This window comes from Aythya ferina, assembly GCF_964211825.1.
Source record: "Aythya ferina genome assembly, contig: HAP1_SCAFFOLD_29, whole genome shotgun sequence".
Classification (NCBI taxonomy): Eukaryota; Metazoa; Chordata; class Aves; order Anseriformes; family Anatidae; genus Aythya; species Aythya ferina.
The window spans coordinates 77,611-100,314 of record NW_028181463.1 but is presented as its reverse complement, the minus strand read 5'-3'; the positions used below and the strand labels follow the sequence as shown (position 1 = coordinate 100,314).

The window sequence follows — 22,704 nt, the reverse complement described above, 5'->3', positions numbered from 1 at the left end:
GAAGGAGGAGACACCTCCGTGTTAAGGCCATGCCTGGATGTGCTGCTGGATGGCTGTCTCTGGGAAGCTGGAGTGAGGCTTCTGCAGCCCTGGTTAGGAGGGAAGAGCTGAGATCCTGCTAAGACCCCGTGAGACAAGGTGAGGATTTTCTCCAGATGCACTTGGACTCAGGCTTTTCTGCTCTCAGTTTTCTTTTGTTTCTTCTCAGGGAAACATCTGAGTAGGATGGTCCTGCAGCTCAGAGAGGTGACACAGAGCAACTGAGAACAGGACCACAGGGCAGAGCTGCTCTGCTCAGTCTTCACCTAGGCACAGCCCTTTTGCCTCCTGGCAAACACAGGATTTCACCGTGAGTGTACAAGTAATGTCAGGGAGTTTCAAAATCCAATACCTCAACTAGGATAGGGCAACTAGAATAAAATAAAGTGAGGGAAATAGTTGCAGCTCTGCTTTGCATTCAGCTCAGTTTTTTGCAGCAATACTTCAAAGCTCATTGATCTGACATTTGTCTGAATATGAGTTAGCCAGCCGTTTGTTTTACTTCCAATTTTCTTCATAAAAGTCTGTTCTAACCTTTTTCTGCCTTCTCCCCTTCAACAGACAAGCAAGTACAAAGTCAGAGAATGCCCAACAGCAGCTCTGTGAGTGAGTTCCTCCTGCTGGCATTCGCAGACACACGCGAGCTGCAGCTCCTGCACTTCGCGCTCTTCCTGGGCATCTACCTGGCTGCCCTCCTGGGCAACGGCCTCATCCTCAGCGCCGTAGCCTGCCACCACCGCCTCCACACCCCCATGTACTTCTTCCTCCTCAACCTGGCCCTCCTGGACCTGGGCTGCATCTCCACCACTCTGCCCAAAGCCATGGCCAATGCCCTCTGGGACACCAGGGACATCTCCTATCAAGGCTGTGCTGCTCAAGTTCTCTTTTTTGTCTTCTTCTTTGGTTCAGAGTATTCAATTCTAACTATCATGTCGTACGACTGCTACGTTGCCATCTGCAAGCCCCTGCACTACGGGAGCCTCGTGGGCAGCACAGCTTGTGCCCAGATGGCAGCAGCTGCCTGGGGCAGTGGCTTTCTCAATGCTGTCCTGCACACGGCCAACACATTTTCCCTGCCCCTCTGCCAAGGCAATGCTGTGGACCAGTTCTTCTGTGAAATCCCCCACATCCTCAAGCTCTCCTGCTCAGATGCCTCTCTCAGGGAAGTTTGGGCACTTGTGTTTAGTATTTTTTTGGCCTTTGGTTGTTTTGTCTTCATAGTGGTATCTTATGTGCTGGTATTCAGGGCAGTGCTGAGGATGCCCTCTGTGCAGGGCCAGCACAAAGCCTTTTCCACATGCCTCCCGCACCTAGCCGTCGTCTCCCTGATGGTCAGCACTGCCATGTTTGCCTACCTGAAGCCTCCCTCCATATCGTCGCCATCCCTGGACTTGGTGGTGTCACTTCTGTACTCAATAGTACCTCCAGCAGCGAACCCACTCATCTACAGTATGAGGAACTGGGAACTAAGGGATTCCATCAGGACTCTACTTGAATACACACATCTTCAGCAAATTCACCTATAATACTACGCCTAATATTAGAAATCCTAGTTTTTCTCAGAAATAAAATAATATCATGTCTTCTGTTATTAAATGTCTGTATTATTATTTTCTCTAAGTACTTCACTTTTGAATTAAATAATATTATTTTTAACCCCCCCCCTAGAATCAATTATTTTCCTATTGAAGATGGTTCCCTGTGTAGATAAACCCAATAATAAAGCCATTAGAATTTCACTGGTCTCAGCTGCCATCTCTTCCCATCTCTTCTGGAGCTGGGGGAGCAGCCCCAGCACGCAGGAGGGGCTCAAAACCAAGAGCCCAGATGCCACATGCAGGAGCAGCCCCGGTGGCCTCTGGGCTGCCCCTCACTGCCCGCTGGGCTCTGCCTGTCTGCTGCCTTTGGTTTGGGGCTGCTGCTTCCCTGGAGCCCTGGCCATGGCCAGCAGCAGGACGTGGCATTTTCACTATTGCTCTTTAGGCTTCCACATTGTTCTGGGTAAGCCCTCAGATCTCCTGTACCTTGGTGACAGTCCTGTTGTCTCTGCAGTGGCATCCCTGTGGCTGCAGGCAGCAGCAAGCACTGTGCAACCCTGGGTCACAGCTGCCTCCCTGCTAGCACCACAGTAACAAGAGGGGCTGCTGAGGGCAAACCCAGGACCCTGGACACCTCTTCCAAATGTGCTATCAGGAACACAGCCAAGGGGTTGCTCCCTTCTCTTCTCTATTCTGGGTGTTCATCATAGAGTGAAAGACACAGGCTGAAAGTGGTTCCTGAGGAACCAGGGGCAGGACCAAGAGCTTCAGTTATGGCAGAACTTGCCTAAGGCGATGACAACTGATCTTAAATTTATCTGCATGGGACTGCACCCCCGGCAGCGGGGCAGATGGCAGATTCCAGCCTGTAGAGGAATCTGGAGCTTCCAGGAGATGTCAGGGGATCTGCAGGGACAATGTGCTCAGTGGGTAGTGATTAGAACCTCATAAAATGTGTAACCATGCAAAGAAGGGTCTGTTAAAGGAAAAGGTGAATCTGAGAAGTCCATGGGCTAAAGGAGGGCTCTGAAAGGCCACAAGAGATGGTGAAGAGCCAGCAGGCAAAGGCCCATAAGACTGCAGAGTAGTTGAGGATATACATTTTGAAGTGCTGTGGGCCAGGTCTGGTACAGCACTAGCCTGCCCTTTGTGTCCTCAGAGACACCCCATGGCCCTGCCCAGCACTGCCCTGTGCTGCTGAGCCATCAGGGCAGATGGAAAGGGGCTCAGCAGCAGAGATCCCCATGGAGATGGGTCTGCTGCCCACCCTGAGCAGCATGGGCAGGGCGAAGATGCGTGGGGTCCCAGGTCACCAGAGCCCCTGGCTCTCACAGCAGCACTGCCAGCTTGGGGCCCTGAGGGAGCACAGGGAGGGAAGCAGCAATGGCCAGCCAGGCTAGCACAGACACAGTGCCCTGGGCCCTCTCTGGGAGCAGGGATGGCCCTGGGGAAGAGCAGGGCAGCATTGCTGGGCCTACACTGATGGGGAAAGGGCAAAGAGAAAGCTCTTTGTGCAGGCCCCTGCTCGGGGCAGGCTGCTCTGTGGCTGGGCCAGGCCTCTTGTGCTGGCCTGGGGACTGGGGCTGGCCCTGCGGGGCACAGGCACTGTGTGCTGGGGATCTGCCAGGCAAGAGAGCAGGGCTCCTGCAGCTTCACGGACCTCCATTTCGTTGCACCACGGACACCCCCTTGCTCCATGTATCCAGCAGATAAACACCTATCGGCCACCTGCTTTCTCTTCTTCTAGAGGAACTGGGGACAGAATAACAAAACCAAGTAAAACTCACAAATTGTGAGCCACAGAAGGACCTGATGCTGTGCAAGAACTGCTCAAAAACATCAACCACAACTGTGGGTGACCATCACTGGTCACACAACCAAAACACTGTACCAAAAGGGGCTGCTTTGCAGAGAGTAACTCCGCCCCAGCCAGAGCAAGTACAGGGCCCCTGATGGAAAAAGAAGACTCCCTCTGAGCTCTGTAAGGAGCCCGGAAGGTGTTAATAAGCACCAGGAGAATTGAGGAAGCCCAAAGGCCCTTCTGAAGGGTCACTGAGTGCCACCTGAGAGGCAGTGCTGGGCAGTGGGGAGGGCCAGGAGAAAGACTTGTGAGAAGGCTTTGAGAAACAAGGACACTCAGGGCTTTAGCAGGTCCTTAAAGCCCTGTTTGAGTCCCCAGATGGAAAGCAATCTATGTCTGTGGGTGGAGAAGTAGCCAAATCTTGGGACTGGGGCAGGGCTGAAGGTCCCTGCATGAAGCTGGTCTGATGGAGAAGTGTCCACCTTGCATGTGTGCCTCAGCCTGGGAGCAGGGGCCTGCCCACGGTGCAGGATGGCTGGGCTGTGCTCAGCCATGCCCCAGGAGATGACCTTGCTCTCTTCCTCCCCAACACTCCCCACATGGGGCACGCCCTCAGGAAACACCCCTGACCCTGGAGATGCACCAACCTGCTGCGGTGAGGTGCCACTACTGCAGGGGAAGAAGGGAGGGTTGGAGAGACACGTGGGACCTGCATGCATGAGTGGTGTGGCCTGGGGAAGTGAGTGCCTGGGAAAAGTTACCCTGGAGCCATAGGAGCCATTCTGGAAAGGAAACTTGTAGGCAGGAACCACACTTTTGTGGCACTGCAGAGCTGCTGGGCACATTGTGCAGGGTGCTCTGATGGACATTTGTGTCCTTTTCCATCATGTCTTAAGTGCCACTTTTCTCAGGAATAGAGTAGCCAACAGAGCACTGACAGATAGTCTAAGATCATGAAAGGCATCATAAGCATGCCCCTCAAAAGATAATTGATATGGGGAGGTCAGGAGAAGCCTGGCCAGGAGAAATGTAAGACTGAGAGGAGGGAATAGGGGCTTGGCCAGCTAAAATTAAGGATTTTGTAGAGGTAAGAGGGTCCAGGTTATGCTGATGCAGCTGTAACCGTGACTTAAAATAGTCATCCAAGGCTATTCCCTGGCTTCAACCTGTAAGGTTAATTCCTAAACCTAAATGCTACTCAGCACCCTGACAGGAATCCACTACTCTAATGAGTAACCTCAGCGTACCCTAGAAGACAAAACTCAGCCTATAGCTGATTCATCCTAGCTCTTACTCTCTTAATCACTCTGATCTCTGCCCTTAATACTAGCATCAAAATGGTATTTAACACTGGAAAACTGCTTAAGAGACCTTAAAAAACCCTAACTCCAAATGAATGTGTTGGGCCATGGATCTGATCAGCTTGTGGGTCACAAGGAGGAGATGGGTGGGAATGCTCTGAGGAGCTCAGCTCTGCCTCAGCATCTCCTGACCCAGCAGCAGGAATGTGACTGTGGCAGTGACTGTGAGGTCACTTCTGTCTCTGCACTTGATAGGGCAGCAGCAAGAACGTGTCACGGAAAGGGACTGTGAGGTCACTTGTGTCTGGAGGTGGCAGGTCACCCTTGACATAGACCTGGGAGCTGCACTTTTGGGCTGACATTTTGCAGTGGCCCTGCTAGGCCAGCAGAAGGCACCTGCTTGGCATGCTGACTGGGGGATCCCCTCTGCCTCCAGACCCAGAAGGACCCAGGCAGAAGGAAGGCCCCAACATGGGTTGTCCTGTCCCTTCTGCTTGAGTCCATGAGTGGGCAGCAGCAGGCACAAGGCTTGGCTGTGTGTAGCCAAGAAGCTGCAAGGCCAGCAGCAGGCCCATGGCTTGGAAGCTGCTGCTGAGGTAACCTGTGTCTGGTTTGCTGACAGGCTGCAAGGAGTCTGCTGGGTTGGGATGCCTACTTCAGGAGTGGTTTCCAGCCTGATGGAGCTTTCATTTGTTAGTAGGAAAGAGCAGGGGAGAAGAAACTCAACAAAGTGCACCATGGAAGTTGCGCACTGTCCACAAGGAGGAAGAAATGTCCCTCAGAGGGTCATGCTGTGGTGCCAGAGGTAACCCTCTTATCAGACCATGGCTTCATGTTTCAAGGAACAGCTGGTGAGGGTTGACGAGACATCGGTGAAAGCAAGCGATGAGAGCAAGGTGGTGAACAGAGATGGGTGTCTGAAGACTTCAAGGAAATAGGACAAATTGTGGGACAGCGTAGGAAAAGCTACAGAGGAGAAGGCAGAGGGTGCTAGCAAGAATGGAGGGCCCAACAGCCCTGAGGTTTTTGTCCTCTTGACTAGAGCTTAGGAGGAGAGATGTTATATTCATTGTGATGGGGTCTCATGGATTCCTTACAACCCTGTGCAGCAGCTCGGAGGTGTAGTACCACTGTTCTTCTCATGGCATCACACTGCCCACCACATCCCACAGACCCCAGCAAGAGCCCTGAGATGGACATAGGGGTGCAGGATCTCCTCTCACATTTCCAGGGGTCAGGCCTTGGCCCATCTTCTTCACTAAAACCAACAAAGACATTTCTCAACACAGTGCTTTGCCTGTCTGTAACCATGGCCTCCAATTATCTGCCCTAACAAGGCCCTGGGGAGGCTTTGTTAGGAACAGCCCTCAGTGGGGCCCATTAATACTCCAAGTCACTTCAGCTTTTCCTCCTGACTTTACTTTCTCTAGCAGTTGCATCATTCTCCTCTCAGTACCTGAGCTTCATAGACTCAGCACCACAATACACCATGGAACTCATTAAAATGCAGAAACTCCTAACATCTCCTCCATAGTTTTCTTCAAGTCTTCCCAGCTTTTGCACCTAATTGCAGAACTTGCATGCTGTAGTTAAGGAAGAAGTTTTCAAAAAGCACCTAAAAAAGATCTTTTCTAGTTTTAAATTTGATTTTTCTGCAATTCAGTTTTGAGCATCATTCTCCTCTTGCTATTGATCGGGGTGTAGCAGGGTGTGTGTGTGAGGGAATGGCTGTGTGGTGCTGTGCTGTGCTGCCTCCCGGGTAAAACCACACTCTTTTGGTGCCCAACATGGAGCACGAATTTTGAGCAAATGGCAGATCTGACCACAGCATGTTAAAAGAAAGCTATTATAAGCATTAGTTGATTTTAATAGTTGGTGATCACAAAGTTGATTTCCTTCCTTCCTTCCTTCCTTCCTTCCTTCCTTCCTTCCTTCCTTCCTTCCTTCCTTCCTTCCTTCCTTCCTTCCTTCCTTCCTTCCTTCCTTCCTTCCTTCCTTCCTTCCTTCCTTCCTTCCTTCCTTCCTTCCTTCCTCTCTCTTTCTCTCTTTCTTTCTCTCTTTCTTTCTCTCTTTCTCTCTTTCTCTCTTTTTCTTTTAAGCTCAGATCTGTTGTGCTAAATTTCAGAATTGTGTTACATAGCACATTACTTACTGTATGTCTCCCCTGTCATGCTGTTTATCTTTTCTGATGGCTGCGTCAAGTTTATTCTTTTGATGTGTTGTGTAACACTGGCTTATGATAGGATAAAATTCCTGGTCTTGAGACTAATCTGGTACTTGTACACAGCACTGCCATTACCATGATACCTTGGAAGCCATCTCTCAGAAACTATTAAGAACTACACTCTGGACCATTTCTCCTCAGGAAACCAAGCCATGGGGGACACAGGGGAGGTCACTTTTCCCCACTTGTTCACTCTCCCTTTCACTTTCACCTCAACCTTCTCCTCCAGGCTATTTACACTGGCTCTTCAAAGTTTTGAATATCCTTGGGATGGTCAAACCAGCACGCTCCTATTGTTTTGTCTCCTGAATGTGTTTCAGGACTACTTAAGAATACCATTCAGATTTCTGTCTGGTGGCAGGAGAGTTTGGAGTGGCAGGGAGTGAGGGAGGATCTGGGCAGGCACCTGCAGCAGTCAGCACCTCCAGAACTTTGGAACTTCACCCCGAGCAAATGCAGAATCCTAAAAAAAAAAATGGTTAAATGCTTGAAAAGGAGGTGTTATCACCCTGGCATTTCCAAAGAGACACATACCATGGCAGTGTGCTGGGTCTTGGCCTGTGCTTACAGAGCCACAATCAATGCCACTCCAGCCTCTGTGAAAAGCTCTGCAGTCACTCCAAGCTCTCTGACATACCCTGCAGCTACTACAGCATCTGCAAAATGCCCTGCAGCAACTCCAGCTCTTTTTCTGGGCCCTGTGTCTGAGCCAGAAAACCAAGCTCTGTCTGTATCACTTGCTCCTCTATGCAAGAAAAACTAATGGATGTGAAAGTCAGTTAGTCAGAAGACAAGGCAGGCTTCAGAAAAGCTGGGCCATCATATGAGTAGGAGGACGAAGAGAAAGAAGTCATAAGAGCATCAGTAATCACGCGATCCCTATCCCTATGCTGCTCTGGTGCTGGGAGAAATGGGGCCCCTCCCTGGAATTAGAGGGCAGGAAGGCAGATATGGTGGGCACACACTATGTGCCACCCTGTGGTTTTACTTGTGTGACCATGGAGAGCACATGAGGAAGTGGGATGGAAAATCTAGAGGCACAGGTGTGTGAGTGGCAAGGAAAAACAATCAGTAAAAGTGGTTCTTAGAGAACTGCTGCTCCAATTTCCAGCGGGCTGTCCTCCAGACACAGTACTGAATACTATGAGCAGGACTAGAGGGGCTGTGCCTCCAGCCAGGGGGAGGAAGGGGACAGTCGGGTTTATTGGACTGTGTGGATTCCATGACCTTGCACATCAGACCCAGAGAAGCATCAGGAGCTAGTGGGCACCACTGCACAGCGAACCCTAATGCCATCAAGCTATAGAGGGTCGAACCCATTTGTATGTCTGCAGTGACTGGGGGATCCCAACTCTGAACTGTACTGGAGGCTGAAGTGTGTCTAAGTGGCAAAAGCACCCCATTGGCACTGGCCCAGAGACTCTGTGCATCCTTGGAAGAGACTGCTTCAGGAGAGGATAGATATTTCAGGGACCCAAAAGGGTATCGGTGGGCTTTAGGCATAGCTGCCTTGGAGACAGAGGACATTATACTGTTGTCTGCCTTGCCTTGGTCTCTCACAGGACCCTTCTGTTGTGGGGTAGATGAGGGCTGAAGGACAGCTGGTGCCAATCCCTACGACAGCCGTGCACCTGTGTCAGTATAGCACCAACCGAGTGCACTAACAGAGGCCTATCGTGGCCTGAATAAAGTCCCGCAATGCTGAGTGCTGCCATGCCAGCAGCATGATTCAGACTGCCCTGGAAGAGGAGGAAGCTCCTGAGCACCTGCACTACATCGATGGCATTACTGGGTGGGGTGACAGATCAGAGGGAGTATTAGAGAAAGGGAAGAAAATACTCCAAATTCCTCTGAGAGCTGATTTTGCACGAGAAGAAATTAAGGTCAAGGGACATGCACAAGAGATCCTGATGCCGGCTAGCCAGGGTCAGTGGGACCAAAGCTCAGAGACAGGTTGAACATCGGTGAGGGGTTTCTCAACAATTGCATGGTGCATCACTTGCCTTGTACATATTATTATTAATATTATTATAGTTATTGTTATTATTACTATTTTATCTTCATTTTCTGTCTTTTAAAATTTTAAATCATTCATTATTGTCTGCGCCCTTGTGCTTGGTGACACACATCCAGTTTTCCTACACATCACTGTCACCTTCACATTGCCTTTGTCTCCTTGTCCTCAGTGCCTCCAGGGTTCTGCTCTAACGAGCTCCAAGGGAGGCTGTGTCAGTGCTGGCCCTCAGGGGGACACTGCAGGAAACTTGCCTGGGACTTGGACTTCTGGAGAGCTGTCTTCAATTGTCTCTGAGTGCCTGAGGTTCGTGGGCTCATCAGCAAAGCCCCCAGAGGGGTGATTGCAGTGTCTTGGGCTGGTGCTGTGCTGCTGAGCTGGGCCGGGCTCCTGGGCCCAAGGTGAGCTCCTGGCAAGCACTGCAGAGAGACAGCTGTGCCCAGGAGCAGCTTCTCTGCACAGCGCAGCAGGGCTGGGGGCACTGCCTGCAGAGACAGAGTGCTTAAAGGCAGGCAGAAGTGGCAGGATGCACAGAGCTCACTGGGGGAGCAGCCCTCCTGGATGTGCCCTCTGGTTTAGGTGTGCCTCCACAGCAATGACATTAACCATTTCACTAGATTAGAGATGTCCCACTGGGGACTGATGGGCAGAAGTGGTTGCTGTGTACAGGACGCTCAGCAAGCAGAAAGCAGGACTCCAGACAAGGAGATAGACAAAGGTCCTCTTGGAAACGGGTAATGTAAGGCTTTTACTGGGAATTTTAGTCAGAGACTTTACTCATAAGAGTTTATACTTTATATTTTCTTTCATTTCGCAGGCTCTATGTCCAAAGTCAGCAAATGCCCAACATCAGCTCTGTGAGCGAGTTCCTGCTGCTGGCATTCGCAGACACGCGCGAGCTGCAGCTCCTGCACTTCGCGCTCTTCCTGGGCATCTACCTGGCTGCCCTCCTGGGCAACGGCCTCATCCTCAGCGCCGTAGCCTGCCACCACCGCCTCCACACCCCCATGTACTTCCTCCTCAACCTCGCCCTCCTCGACGTGGGCTGCATCTCCACCACTCTGCCCAAAGCCATGGCCAATGCCCTCTGGGACACCAGGGCCATCTCCTATCAAGGCTGTGCTGCACAGGTCTTTTTCTTTCTCTTCTTTATATCAGCAGAATATTTTATTCTCACTGTCATGGCCTACGATCGCTACGTTGCCATCTGCAAGCCCCTGCACTACGAGAGCCTCGTGGGCAGCAGAGCTTGTGCCCAGATGGCAGCAGCTGCCTGGGGCAGTGGCTTTCTTGATGCTCTTCTGCAGACTACCACTGCTTTTTCCCTGCCCCTCTGCCAAGACAATGCTGTGGACCAGTTCTTCTGTGAAATCCCCCACATCCTCAAGCTCTCCTGCTCAGATTCAGACTACCTAAAGGAAATTAGACTTCTTGTGGTTAGTGCATGTTTAGCATTAGTTTGTTTTGTTTTCATTGTGCTGTCCTATGTTCAGATCTTCAGGGCAGTGCTGAGGATGCCCTCTGAGCAGGGCAGGCACAAAGCCTTTTCCACGTGCCTCCCTCACCTGGCTGTGGTCTCCCTGTTTGTCAGCACTGCCATATTTGCCTACTTGAAGCCTCCCTCCATCTCTTCCCCATCCTTGGACCTGATGGTGTCATTCCTGTACTCAGTGGTACCTCCAGCAGTGAACCCCCTCATCTATAGCATGAGGAACCAAGAGCTGAAAACTACACTGAAGAAACTGATTCTAGTGGTAATATTTACTTAACAATAAATTGGCTATCTCACTTTTCTAGTTTAACTCAATTTAATATCAGGCAATTTGTGACATCGAGGTATAGCATTTGTCCTTGTTTCAGTTCGGATAGTGTTAATTTTCCTCCTAGTTGCTGGTAGGGTGCTATGTTTTGGATTAGGATGAGAAGAAGAGTGCTGATGACATGCTGATGTTTTAATTGTTGCAGAGCAGTGCTTACACCAAGCCAAGGACTTTTCAGCTTCTCACTCTGTCATGCCAGCGGGCAGGCTGGGGGTGCAGTAAGAGCCTGGAGGGGACAGACCCAGAACAGCTGACCCAAACTAGCCAAAAGGATATTCCATACCATCTGACGTCATGCTAAACAATATATAGGGGTGGCTAGCAGGGGTGGGAGGGCTGGACTGCTCGGGGTTAGGCTGGGCTTCGGTTTGCAGGTGGTGAGCAATTGCACTGTGCATCACTTGTTTGTACACATTATTAGTAGTAGCTCTATTGTAATCATTGTTGTTGTTATTATTGTTATTATTATTTTCCTGTCTTAATAAACTGTCTTTATCTCACCTCTCAGGCTTCACTTTCCCGTTTCTTTCCCCCATCCCAGAGAGGCAGAGGGGAGGGTGAGCTAATGGTTGCGTGGTGTTTAGCTGCCAGCCGGGTTAAACTACAACAATCCTTTTTAGCACCCAACGTGGGGCTCGAAGCGTTGAGATAACGACATATCTGACCAGAATGTGTTAAACTAAAATTAGTAAAAGTATTAGACCTGCATAATAGTTGCTAGTCACAATGCTGATTGCTTTAATATCAAGTCTGCTGCACCTGTTTTCCAAACTGTTTTATAGCACATTACTTTCTGTATGTGCTCCCTGTCATGCTGTTTATCCTTTCCGGGCCCTGGTTTAAGATCGTTATGGTACTGTGCGGTGTAACAGTGGCTTATGATATGATGAAATTTCTGGTCATGACCCTAACCTGGTATTTGTACTCAGTGCTGTCATCAACTCTATACTTTGGAAACCATATCTTGGAAACTATTAGCAATTACACCTATTGCCTTTTTTTTTTTTTTTTTTTTTTGTCAGGGAGCCTATCTGGGGAAAGAAGGAGACATTTAACCTTCCTTTCTCCTTCACCTCCCTCTTATCCTCCGAGCTTGGTACGATAGTTCTCCAAGATGTTGAATATCCTTGGGACACTCAGACGAGCATGTTCTTGTTGTTATGTCTCCTGAATGTGTTTCAGGTTTTGTTTAAGGTTAAACAACCACTTAGGAATTTTATCCAGAGCTCTGTCCTGAGGCGGGATAGTTGTGAGTGACAGGGAGTGTGGGAGGATACGGGCAGGTTTCTAGAGCAGTGGGCACCTCCAATGTTTTGGAAATTCTCCCCTGAACAACTGCAAAATCCTAAAAAATGGGTAGAATGCTTGAAAAATGGGTGTCATGATTCTGGCAGTTCCAAAGTGACACAAATCACTGTAGTGTGCTGGGATCTGGCCCACGCCTATCAAGCTGCAGCTGATACTACTACCAACTTAGTGACAGACCCTGCAGCCACTCCTACCCCTATGATGAACCCTGCAGCCGCTCCAGCTCCTGCTCCTGCAGCTGCTCCGGCTCCTGTGGCTGGGTCAGAGAAATGAGCTGTAGCAGTGCAAGTAGCCCCTGTAGAGAATATTCCGTGACAGTTCTGTACATGGTGGTGCCTATAGCAGTGAATCCCCTCATCTATGGCATGAGGAACTGGGAGCTCAGGAAAGCCTTGTGGAAACTCTTTGGACACATGCTACTTTGGTATCAATAATGTGCCTATAAAACGAACAGGACAGACAGATTTTCTGAAAAACCTCTGCATACAACAGCTTGTAATTCTTTTATTATTTTTAAAATTATTTCTTAAACTTGTGATTTTGACTGAATTCTACTTGTGTCATCCTGCCTATTAATTATTTTATTATCTGTCACGCAATCATCAAATATACATACAGAACTGGGTTCTCTGTGGATAAATAGAATAAAGAAGCTGTGAACTTTGTTGGTGTCAGCTGCCGTCTCTTCCCATCTCCTCTGGATTTAGGGTAGCAGCCCCAGCATGCAGGAGGGGCTCAGGGCCAAGAGCCCAGCTGCCACATGCAGGAGAAGCCCTGGTGGTCCTCGGGGCTGCCCCTCCCTGCCCGCTGGGCTCTGCCTCTCTGCTGCCTTCGGGTTGGGGCTGCTGCTTCCCTGGAGCCATGGCCATGGCCAGCAGCAGGACATGGCCTTGTCACTGCTATTCTCTTTTGCTTTCCACAACGTGCTTCTTTTTTTCTGGGTAAGCCCTGATATGTCGTGTACCTTGGTGACAGTCCTGTTGTCTCTACAGTGGCATCCCTGTGGCTGCAGGCAGCAGCAGGCACTGTGCAGCCCTGGGTCACAGCTGGCTTCCCTGCTTGCACCACAGTAACAAGAGGGTCTTGCTCAGGGCAAACCCAGGACCCTGGACACCTCTTCCAAATGTGCTATCAGGAGCACAGCCAAGGGGTTGCTCCCTGCTCTTCTGTTTCCTGTGGATCTTCATGGAGTGAAGGACACAGGATGAAAGTCCCAGGGTGGTTTGTGCGGAAACAAGGGCAGGACTAAGTACTCCTGTTGTGGCAGCACTTGCCTAAGGGGATGACAACTGGTCTTGGACTCATCTGCATGGGACTGTGCCCCCTGCAGTGGGGCTGATGGCCGATGTCAGCCTGGAGAGGAATCTGGAGCTTCCAGGAGATGTCAGGGGATCTCTAGGGACAGGGTGCTGAGTGGGTACTGATTAGAACCTCATAAAATGACTGTGCAAGGTCGTTTCAGGTAACAAACAAGGTGAATCTGAGGAGTGCATGGGCTGCTCAGACTGCTCAGGCTGGATCAGCTGTCACTGCAGGTTCTCCTCCCGGCCTCTTGCCCTCATGCAGCCAACTGTCTCCTGGGGCAGAGTGAGAAGCCGAGAAGGCCTTGATGCTGTGCAACCATGGGTGACCAACACTGTTCTGGTCACATATCAAAAACACAGCACCACAGGGCCTGATCTGCAGAGAGAAACTCTGTCCCAGCCATGAGTCATCATACCCACAATGGACAAGAACCTCTGGAAGGAGTCAGCAAAATGCTAATAAGCACCAGGACAATTCAGGAAGCCCAGAAACCCTTCTGAAGGGTCACTGAGTGCCACCTGAGAGGCAGTGCTGGGCAGTGGGGAGGGCCAGGAGAAAGACTTGTGAGAAGGCTGTGAGAAACAGAGACACTCAGGGCTTTAACAGATCCTTAAAGTCCTGCCTGAGTCCCCAAATGGAAAGCAATCGATGTCTGTGGGTTGACGAGAAGGAAGTGGTGAGTCCCGAATGGGGGACAGGGCTGAAGGGCCCTGCGTGAAGCTGGGTGGATGGAGAAGTGTCCACCTTGCATGTGTGCCTCAGCCTGGGAGCAGGGGCCTGCCCACGGTGCAGGATGGTTGGGCTGTGCTCAGCCATGCCCCAGGAGATGACCTTGCTCTCTTCCTCCCCACCACTCCCCACACGGGGCAGGCCCTCAGGAAACACCCCTGAGCCTGGAGATGCACCAACCTGCTGCGCTGAGGTGCCACTACTGCAGGGGCAGAGGGGAGGGTTGGAGAGACACGTGGGGCCGGTGGGCAAGAGTGGTGTGGCCTGGGGAAGTGAGTGCCTGGGAAAAGTTACCCTGGAGCCATAGGAGCCATTCTGGAAAGAAAACTTGTAGGGAGGAACCACACTTTTGTGGCACTGCAGAGTTGCTGGGCACATTGTGCAGGGTGCTCTGATGGACATTTGTGTCCTTTTCCATCATGTCTTAAGTGCCACTTTTCTCAGGAATAGAGTAGCCAACAGAGCACTGACAGATAGTCTAAGATCATGAAAGGCATCATAAACATGCCCCTAAAAAGATAATTGATATGGGGAAATCAGGAGAAGCCTGGCCAGGAGAGATGTGAGACTGAGAGGAGGGAATAAGGGCTTGGCCAGCTAAAATTAAGGATTTTGTAGAGGTAAGAGGGTCCAGGTTATGCTGATGCAGCTGTAACTGTGACTTAAAATAGTCATACAAGGCTATTCCCTGGCTTCAACCTGTAAGGTTAATTCCTAAAACTAAATGCTACTCAGCCCCCTGACAGGAATCCACTACTCTAATGAGTGACCTCAGCGTACCTCTAGAAGACAAAACTCAGCCCATAGCTGATTCATCCTAGCTCTTACTCTCTTAATCACTCTGATCTCTGCCCTTAATAGTAGCATTAACATGGTCTATTTAACACTGGAAAACTGCTTAAGAGACCTAAACAAAACCCTAACTCCAAATGAATGTGTTGGGCCATGGATCTGATCAGCTTGTGGGTCACAAGGAGGAGATGGGTGGGAATGCTCTGAGGAGCTCAGCTATGCCTCAGGATCTCCTGCCCCAGTAGGAGCAATGTGACTGTGGCAGTGACTGTGAGGTCACTTCTGTCTCTGCACTTGATAGGGCAGCAGCAAGAACGTGTCACGGAAAGGGACTGGGAGGTCACTTGTGTCTGGAGGTGGCAGGTCACCCTTGACATAGACCTGGGAGGTGCACTTTTGGGCTGATATCTGGCAGTGGCCCTGCTAGGCCAGCAGAAGGCACCTGCTTGGCATGCTGACTGGGGGATCCTCTCTGCCTCCAGACCCAGAAGGACCCAGGCAGAAGGAAGGCCCCAACATGGGTTGTCCTGTCCCTTCTGCTTGAGTCCATGAGTGGGCAGCAGCAGGCACAAGGCTTGGCTGTGTGTAGCCAAGAAGCTGCAAGGCCAGCAGCAGGCCCATGGCTTGGAAGCTGCTGCTGAGGTAACCTGTGTCTGGTTTGCTGACAGGCTGCAAGGAGTCTGCTGGGTTGGGATGCCTACTTCAGGAGTGGTTTCCAGCCTGATGGAACTTTCCTTTGCTAGTAGGAAAGAGCAGGGGAGAAGAAACTCAACAAAGTGCACCATGGAAGTTGCGCACTGTCCACAAGGAGGAAGAAATGTCCCTCAAAGGGTCATGCTGTGGTGCCAGAGGTAACCCTCTTATCAGACCATGGCATCATGTTTCAAGGAACAGCTGGTGAGGGTTGACGAGACATCGGTGAAAGCAAGCGATGAGAGCAAGGTGGTGAACAGAGATTGGTGTCTGAAGACTTCAAGGAAATAGGACAAATTGTGGGACAGCGTAGGAAAAGCTACAGAGGAGAAGGCAGAGGGTGCTAGCAAGAATGGAGGGCCCAACAGCCCTGAGGTTTTTGTCCTCTTGACTAGAGCTTAGGAGGGGAGATGTTATATTCATTGTGATGGGGTCTCATGGATTCCTTACAACCCTGTGCAGCAGCTCAGAGGTGTCATACCACTGTTCTTCTCATGGCATCACACTGCCCACCACAGCCCACAGACCCCAGGAAGAGCCCTGAGACGGACATAGGGGTGCAGGATCTCCTTTCCCAGTTCCAGGGGTCAGGCCTTGGCTCTTCTGTTTCACTAATACCAACAAAGACATTTCTCAACACAGTGCTTTGCCTGTCTGCAATCATGGCCTCCGATTATCTGCCCTAACAAGGCCCTGGGGAGGCTTTGTTAGTAACAGCCCTCAGTGGGGCCCATTAATACTCCAAGTCACTTCAACTTTTCCTTCTGACTTTACTTTCTGTAGCAGTTGCATCATTGTCCTCTCAGTACCTGAACTTCACAGACTCAGCACTAAAATGCACCATGGAACTCATTAAAATGCAGAAATTCCTAACATCTCTTTGATAGTTTTCTTGAAGCCTTCATTCCTTTTGCAGCTAATTGCAGAGCTGCAAGATGTAATTAAGGAAGATTTCAAAGAGCAACCAATAAAAAATTTTTCTTGTTTCAAAGGCTGAATTTTGCTGCATTTCAGTTTTGAACATCATTCTCCTATTGCTATTCATCCAGGGTGACTTCTTTGGAGACCTTCATTGGGAGGAAGAGCAGAGTGTGCTGGTCTGACAGCTCCACTGCCAGCAGTGGTCTTTGTCCCTGTCAGTGCAGCCCAGCCCAGCACATGAAACCCTTTCTAAGAGAAGTCAGGGGTGTGTTCAGAAAATAATAAAAGAAAATAAAAATATAAAATAAAATAAAATAAAATAAAATAAAATAAAATAAAATAAAATAAAATAAAATAAAATAAGATTCAAATGACCATTGGATCCTGAGAAATTCAGCCTGAATCTCAGTAGACACCTAGACATCCATGGACTATATTGGGTCATCTGTGGAAAACTCAGGGTGAAAAATAAAGAAAATATATCTTTATTGGCTGTAGCTGTACCCATGAGCCTGGCCTCATTGCGGAAATTGTTCCCTTCCACACACAGAATCCTAAATAGAGTAAAGTGAAAAGAGCTGCCCAGTCAATAGAGTAGGGCAAAGTCCTACTTCCTGTGCTATAGATGCAGAAGGCAAAAAGAATTGCATTGTGCCTGACACTACTCTGGGACGTGTCACCCAGGTCAGGCAACTTTACCTTAGTGCTGACAAGTCCATCACTAAAGCACACTACCAAGCTCTACATCTACACCTTGGCTCTCCAGTCGATGACCCAGCTCATGGAAGGCAATCAGGGAGTCTCGGTTAGCACAACGCTGCCTCAGGTGCGCCACCATGGTAGCCATTGGCACCTGCTGTTCTTCAGCCCTCAGCAAACCCACAACAGAAGGGTTCTGTGGAAGGCCAAGCAAGGTAGACAACAGTTTCTTGTCCTTTGTCTCCAAGGCAGCTCTGCCAAGGCCCCACTGGTGGTGCCCTCTTGGAACTTTGAAGTTCCCTCTCCTGAAGCAGTCTATGCTGCGGATGCACATAGCCTCCGGGCCAGTCCCAATGGGGTGCTTTTGCCATTCCTTCCCAGTTAGACTCACTTCAGCCTCAAGTACAGTTAACTGTTGGGTTCCCCCTGTCACTCCATAAATATGGGTGGGTTCTACCTCTTTCTAGCTTGATAGAAAAAGGGTACTCTGTGCACTGGTTTCTAGTATAGCCTGATACATTTGTGGGTCTGATGTACCCGGCCATTAAATATATCCAGTCCAGTAAACCCGATTCTCCCTTTCCTCCGCGCCTCCCCTCCGGCTGGAAGCAGGACCCCTCTAGTCCTGCTCGTAGTATTTATTACTGTGTCTGGTAGACGGCTGACTGGAAACATGTTCCACCACAGCACAGTCATCCCACAGAACAGGAGACAGGGCGATGACAGGCAATGGATGCATTTTGGTGCAGGAATTGTGGCAAAACTCAGGATGAAAGACTCAAGAGCAGGACAGTTCAAATGGTTGAGCCAGAACCCATCTGCGTATCCCAGTTTGGGAATCATCCCCTTCCCTTCGGGATATGAAAGTAAGAAATGTGAAATGACCCGTCAGGTCAATGCACACAGAAAGGTAAACTCACAGGTGTTGTGCTGGAGTGTCAGAAGGCAAAAAGCATTGTGTTGTGCCTCAGACTAATCAAGGAGACCTAATGCAGTTCATCTCTTAGATAAAGCAAATACTTTAATAATGGTGAAGGACACTGAATCATGGCCTAACACAAAGAAGGATGTAAATCATTGGTGAAGGAACTGTCTTCTTGAACCATAACCAAACGATATTACACAAACACCGTAACCCTTAAAGGTCATATGTCCCATGTCTCTCTCATTCAGCGGGGCACAGGAATGGAGCCAACCGCCAAGGAAGGTATTTGGGTGTGGAAGGTGGGGCCCAGCAGAGACAAGGAGTCAAGGCAGTGGGGTGGGGGAGGCCAGCAGAAGCAGCCCAAGGGGTGGTGCTGCTGGTGAGGACACCTTTGTGGCAGCAGCCGGAGTGGGCAGCAGCTGTGCGCAGGTGAGGGGAGGCCAGGAAGTGCATGGCAAGAGCGCTCCTGCCAGCAGAGCCAAGGCCAGGACGAAGGCCAAGGGCAGAGACAGGCCCAGGGCGGGGGGCTGCAAGGGCCATGCTGAGCTCCCTGCCCCTGCAGCAGCCGCCCTGTCCCTCGGCCTCCTCTCCCCTGCCCCTGCAGCTCTGGGCTCCCTTGGTGCAGCCCTGGCTCTGCAGCACTAAGCCCTGCTGGGAGCCCTCCCCTGCATGCTGCCACTGCTCCCTGACGCTGCTGTTGCCCTCTGCCGGGCACTGCCCAGCCCAGCCCAGCCCAGCCCCTGCCCACCTCTCCCCGCCTCCCTGCCCTCTCCCAAGCCCAGCAGCCCAGGCTGTGCTGGCCCCAGGGCAGTGCCCACCGCAGGCTGCTGCAGGGCTTTGGGCATGGCCCCCACAGCCCCAGCCCCTCAAAGGCACCGCAGCTGCTGGTACAAAGGCAGCTCTGGGCCTCCCCAGCAGCCCCTGCACTGGGGCCAGCCCCAGCTCAGGAGGTGGAGGTCCGTGAAGCTGCAGGAGCCCTGCTCTCTTGCCTGGGAGATCCCCAGCACACAGTGTCTGTGCCCCGCAGGGCCAGCCCCGCTCTCCAGGCAAGCACAAGAGGCCTGGCCCAGCCACAGAGCAGCTCCACATTCCTCTCCAGCATGTTATTTGCCATCAGACTCAGCAACTTCAGGATACTCCCTGGGCAGTCAAGTCCAATTATTGATTGCTGACCACGGCCATCCAAGAAGGGAGTTCCCAGTACAGCACTACACTGAGCACTCTTAGATTCTGATCAATAGTGAAGCCCAGTAAAGTAGGGTTCCCGTTCATGCAGCAGTTCCTTGGGTATATTCCTTCCACCAGCTTTGGAAGAGCTGTGCAATGAAAGAGATGCCACTGTACAGACAACAAGATTGTCAGCAAGATACATGAGATCTCAAGACTTAGTTGAATGTGAAAGCACAAGAGAACAATGAGGAAGCCAAAGGGAGCAGCAGTGACAAGGCCACGTCCTGCTGCTGGCCATGGCCATGGCTCCAGGGAAGCAGCAGCCCCAACCCAAAGGCAGCAGAGAGGCAGAGCCCAGCGGGCGGTGAGCCTCTTGGCCCTGAGCCCCTTCTGCATGCTGGGGCTGCTCCCCCAGAATCAGAGGAGATGGGAAGAGAGGGATACTGAGTCCAATGAATTTATGCTGTCTTCTTTATTGTCTGTACTTACAGAGGAAGCCTAGTTCAATATGATTGATTAGAAGACATAGTCAAAGTAAATAAATTACTTAATAAATTAAAACAATGTCAAAAGTTATGAAAATAATCAAAATGAAAAATGAAATGAAAATCTCTCGTCAGTTACTTAAAATAGAATGGTAGCATTTAAAGGATTATTATTGTTATTACAATATGATAATAATACTAAGTACAAAAAATGATATGATACAAATAACAATAATGTTAACAGCACTGATGCTTAAGAAGCACATATAGAAACAGTTTCCTCACTGCAACCTTGAGCTCCTGCTTCCTCATGCTGTAGATGAGGGGGTTCACTGCTGGAGGTGCCACTGAGTACAAAAGTGACACCACCAAGTCCAGAGATGGGGAAGAGATGGAAGCGGGCTTCAGGTAGGCAAACACGGAAGTGCTGAGAAAGAGGAAGGCCATGGCCAGGTGAGGGAGGCACGTGGAAAAGGCTTTGTGTCGGCCCTGTTCAGAGGGCATCCTCAGCATTGCCCTGAAGATTTGCACATAGGACAGCACAATGAAAACAAAAGAACCAAAGGCTAAAGAAATACTAAAACACAAGTGCCCCAACAAGTGCTCCCCCAGCTCCTGAGGGGATAGGAAGAGGTGGCAGCTCAGACCAATGAATTTCTTCTGGATTCTTTATTGTGTTTACCTACACAGGAAGCCTGGTTCTATAGGTAAATCTCTAACAAGTAGGAGGTTAAGATTAATATTATTTATATCTGAAACAATAGCTAATGGAAATAACAACACAGACAAATAAAAAGAAAAAAAAAGTATCTTAAAGTTTTTAAAAAATAGGTGTTTCTGATTATAAGCTTATTGTTATAGTCAAAGAAGCTGAAGAATATGTATTCAATCAGTGTCCTCACTGCAACCGTTAGTTCCAGGTTCCTCACGTTTTAGATGAGTGGGTTCACTGCTGGAGGCACTGGCGATGGGAACAGACTGCAGTAGAGACTAATGAAATTGTCCCCATTTCATTATTGATTTATTTAAACAAGAATATTGACTGTAAAGGTATTTGAAATTATTGACTTCATAATAATAATAATAAAATAATAATTAGGAGGCTTAGAATAACATTAAATCAAAGCCACAAATTATAGGAAATAATAATAAAGAAAATTACTTTCAAGAATTTGCATTAAGAGTGTTTGTTTGCAGAAATCCTATTAGTATTTTATGCACATTATTAATACTGAAGAAAGAGGTATAAAATAGTTTCCTCACTGCATGTTTGAGCTCCTGGTTCCTCATGCTGTAAATGAGGGGATTCACTGCTGGAGGCAACAGTGAGTATAGAACAGCCATCAGCAGGTCCAGGGATGGGGAAGAGATGGAGGGGGGCTTCAGGTAGGCAAATATGCCAGTGCTAAGAAACAGGGAGACCACGGCAAGGTGAGGGAGGCACATGGAAAAGGCTTTGTGCCTGCCCTGCTCAGAGGGCATCCTCAGCACTGCCCTGAAGATCTGCACATAGGAGAAAACAATGAAAATGAAACAACCAAAGACTAAAGAAATACTAAACACAAGTGGCCCAACTTCCCTGAGGTAGGCATCTGAGCAGGAGAGCTTGAGGATCTGGGGAACTTCACAGAAGAACTGGTCCACAGCATTGCCTAGACAGAGGGGCAGGGAAAATGTAGTGGCCGTGTGCAGGATACTATACAGAAAGCCACTGCCCCAGGCAGCTGCTGCCATCTGGGCACAAGCTCTGCTGCCCACGAGGCTCCCGTAGTGCAGGGGCTTGCAGATGGCAATGTAGCGGTCATAGGCCATGGCAGTGAGAAGAAAATATTCTGCTGATATAAAGAACAGAAAGAAAAAGACCTGTGCAGCACATCCTTGATAGGAGATGGCCCTGGTGTCCCAGAGGGCATTGGCCATGGCTTTGGGCAGAGTGGTGGAGATGAATCCCAGGTCGAGGAGGGCGAGGTTGAGGAGGAAGAAGTACATGGGGGTGTGGAGGCGGTGGTGGCAGGCTACGGCGCTGAGGATGAGGCCGTTGCCCAGGAGGGCAGCCAGGTAGATGCCCAGGAAGAGCGCGAAGTGCAGGAGCTGCAGCTCACGCGTGTCTGCAAATGCCAGCAGGAGGAACTTGCTCACTGAGCTGCTGTTGGGCATTTGTTTGTTTTGTATATGTTGTCCTGCTAAAGGAACAGAAATAGAGTGATAATATATCAGGATTATCTGAGAAAAAACATTTCCATTTTTCAGTTAAACCTCTCAAAGCATTTGACGAACTGCACTTAGACAGTTGGCAGATCCTTTTCCTTCATTGGTTTCAGTTGTTCTCTGCTGGTGTGTCCTTGAGCTGCAGGGTAATTGCACTAAGGAGGTTCTCCTGAGAAGAACCTAGACACTGCTGAGAGCAGAGGAATCCAGGCTCAAAGTGCCCATCTGCACACCCCTCACCCTGGCCCCATACTCCCCTTTCCCCAAGCACATTGAATGCCAGCATGCTGCTGCCAGGGTAGGCAAGGCCAGGGAGGGACAGACGGACACTCAGCAGACCCTCCTGTGCTGCAGCTCTGCCTGCAGACGAGGCAGCTCCTGCTGGGGACAGCGGGGGCTTGAGGGCACAGGCTGTGCTTGTGGGAGAGTAGAACAGGGGGTGTCCCATGGAAGGCGCCTGCTGTGCAGGGGGTTGTGGGGAGGTGCCTGAGCCCTCCCTCGCACAGCATTTCTGGCAGCAGCTCCCTCTCACCGCCTGCCCAAGTCCCTGCTGCCTCCCTGCTGGGAGATGGTTCTATGTCCCCACATCTCCTCCCTGTCCATGCTCACAGACCACATCCATGCTTCCACTGCACTGCAAGATTCGGAAAGCACAGAAACTAAAAAATCCTTCCTCTTCTGATTAACCAAGCCTCAGATTTCCTCTGGAAATGCCCTTTTTTAAATGCCATT

At 50.1% G+C, this 22,704-nt stretch overlaps 2 protein-coding genes across 2 annotated transcripts; one reads left to right on the top strand and one right to left on the bottom strand.

Annotated features, from left to right (window-relative positions):
• Nucleotides 1-623: 623 nt before the first annotated feature.
• LOC311428010 (olfactory receptor 14C36-like) lies at nt 624-10,686 on the top strand (the record flags this gene model as incomplete). Its single annotated transcript, XM_084539578.1, has 3 exons — nt 624-1,130; nt 9,497-9,651; nt 9,735-10,686. 3 exons carry the CDS (start codon nt 624-626, stop codon nt 10,684-10,686), a joined length of 1,614 nt encoding a protein of 537 aa, XP_084395704.1.
• Nucleotides 10,687-20,928: 10,242 nt separating this feature from the next.
• Nucleotides 20,929-21,921, bottom strand: LOC311428009 (olfactory receptor 14C36-like; the record flags this gene model as incomplete). The annotated part of the gene is made up of 1 exon (XM_084539577.1): nt 20,929-21,921. One exon carries the CDS (start codon nt 21,919-21,921, stop codon nt 20,929-20,931), a length of 993 nt encoding a protein of 330 aa, XP_084395703.1.
• Between the last annotated feature and the right edge of the window lie 783 nt (nt 21,922-22,704).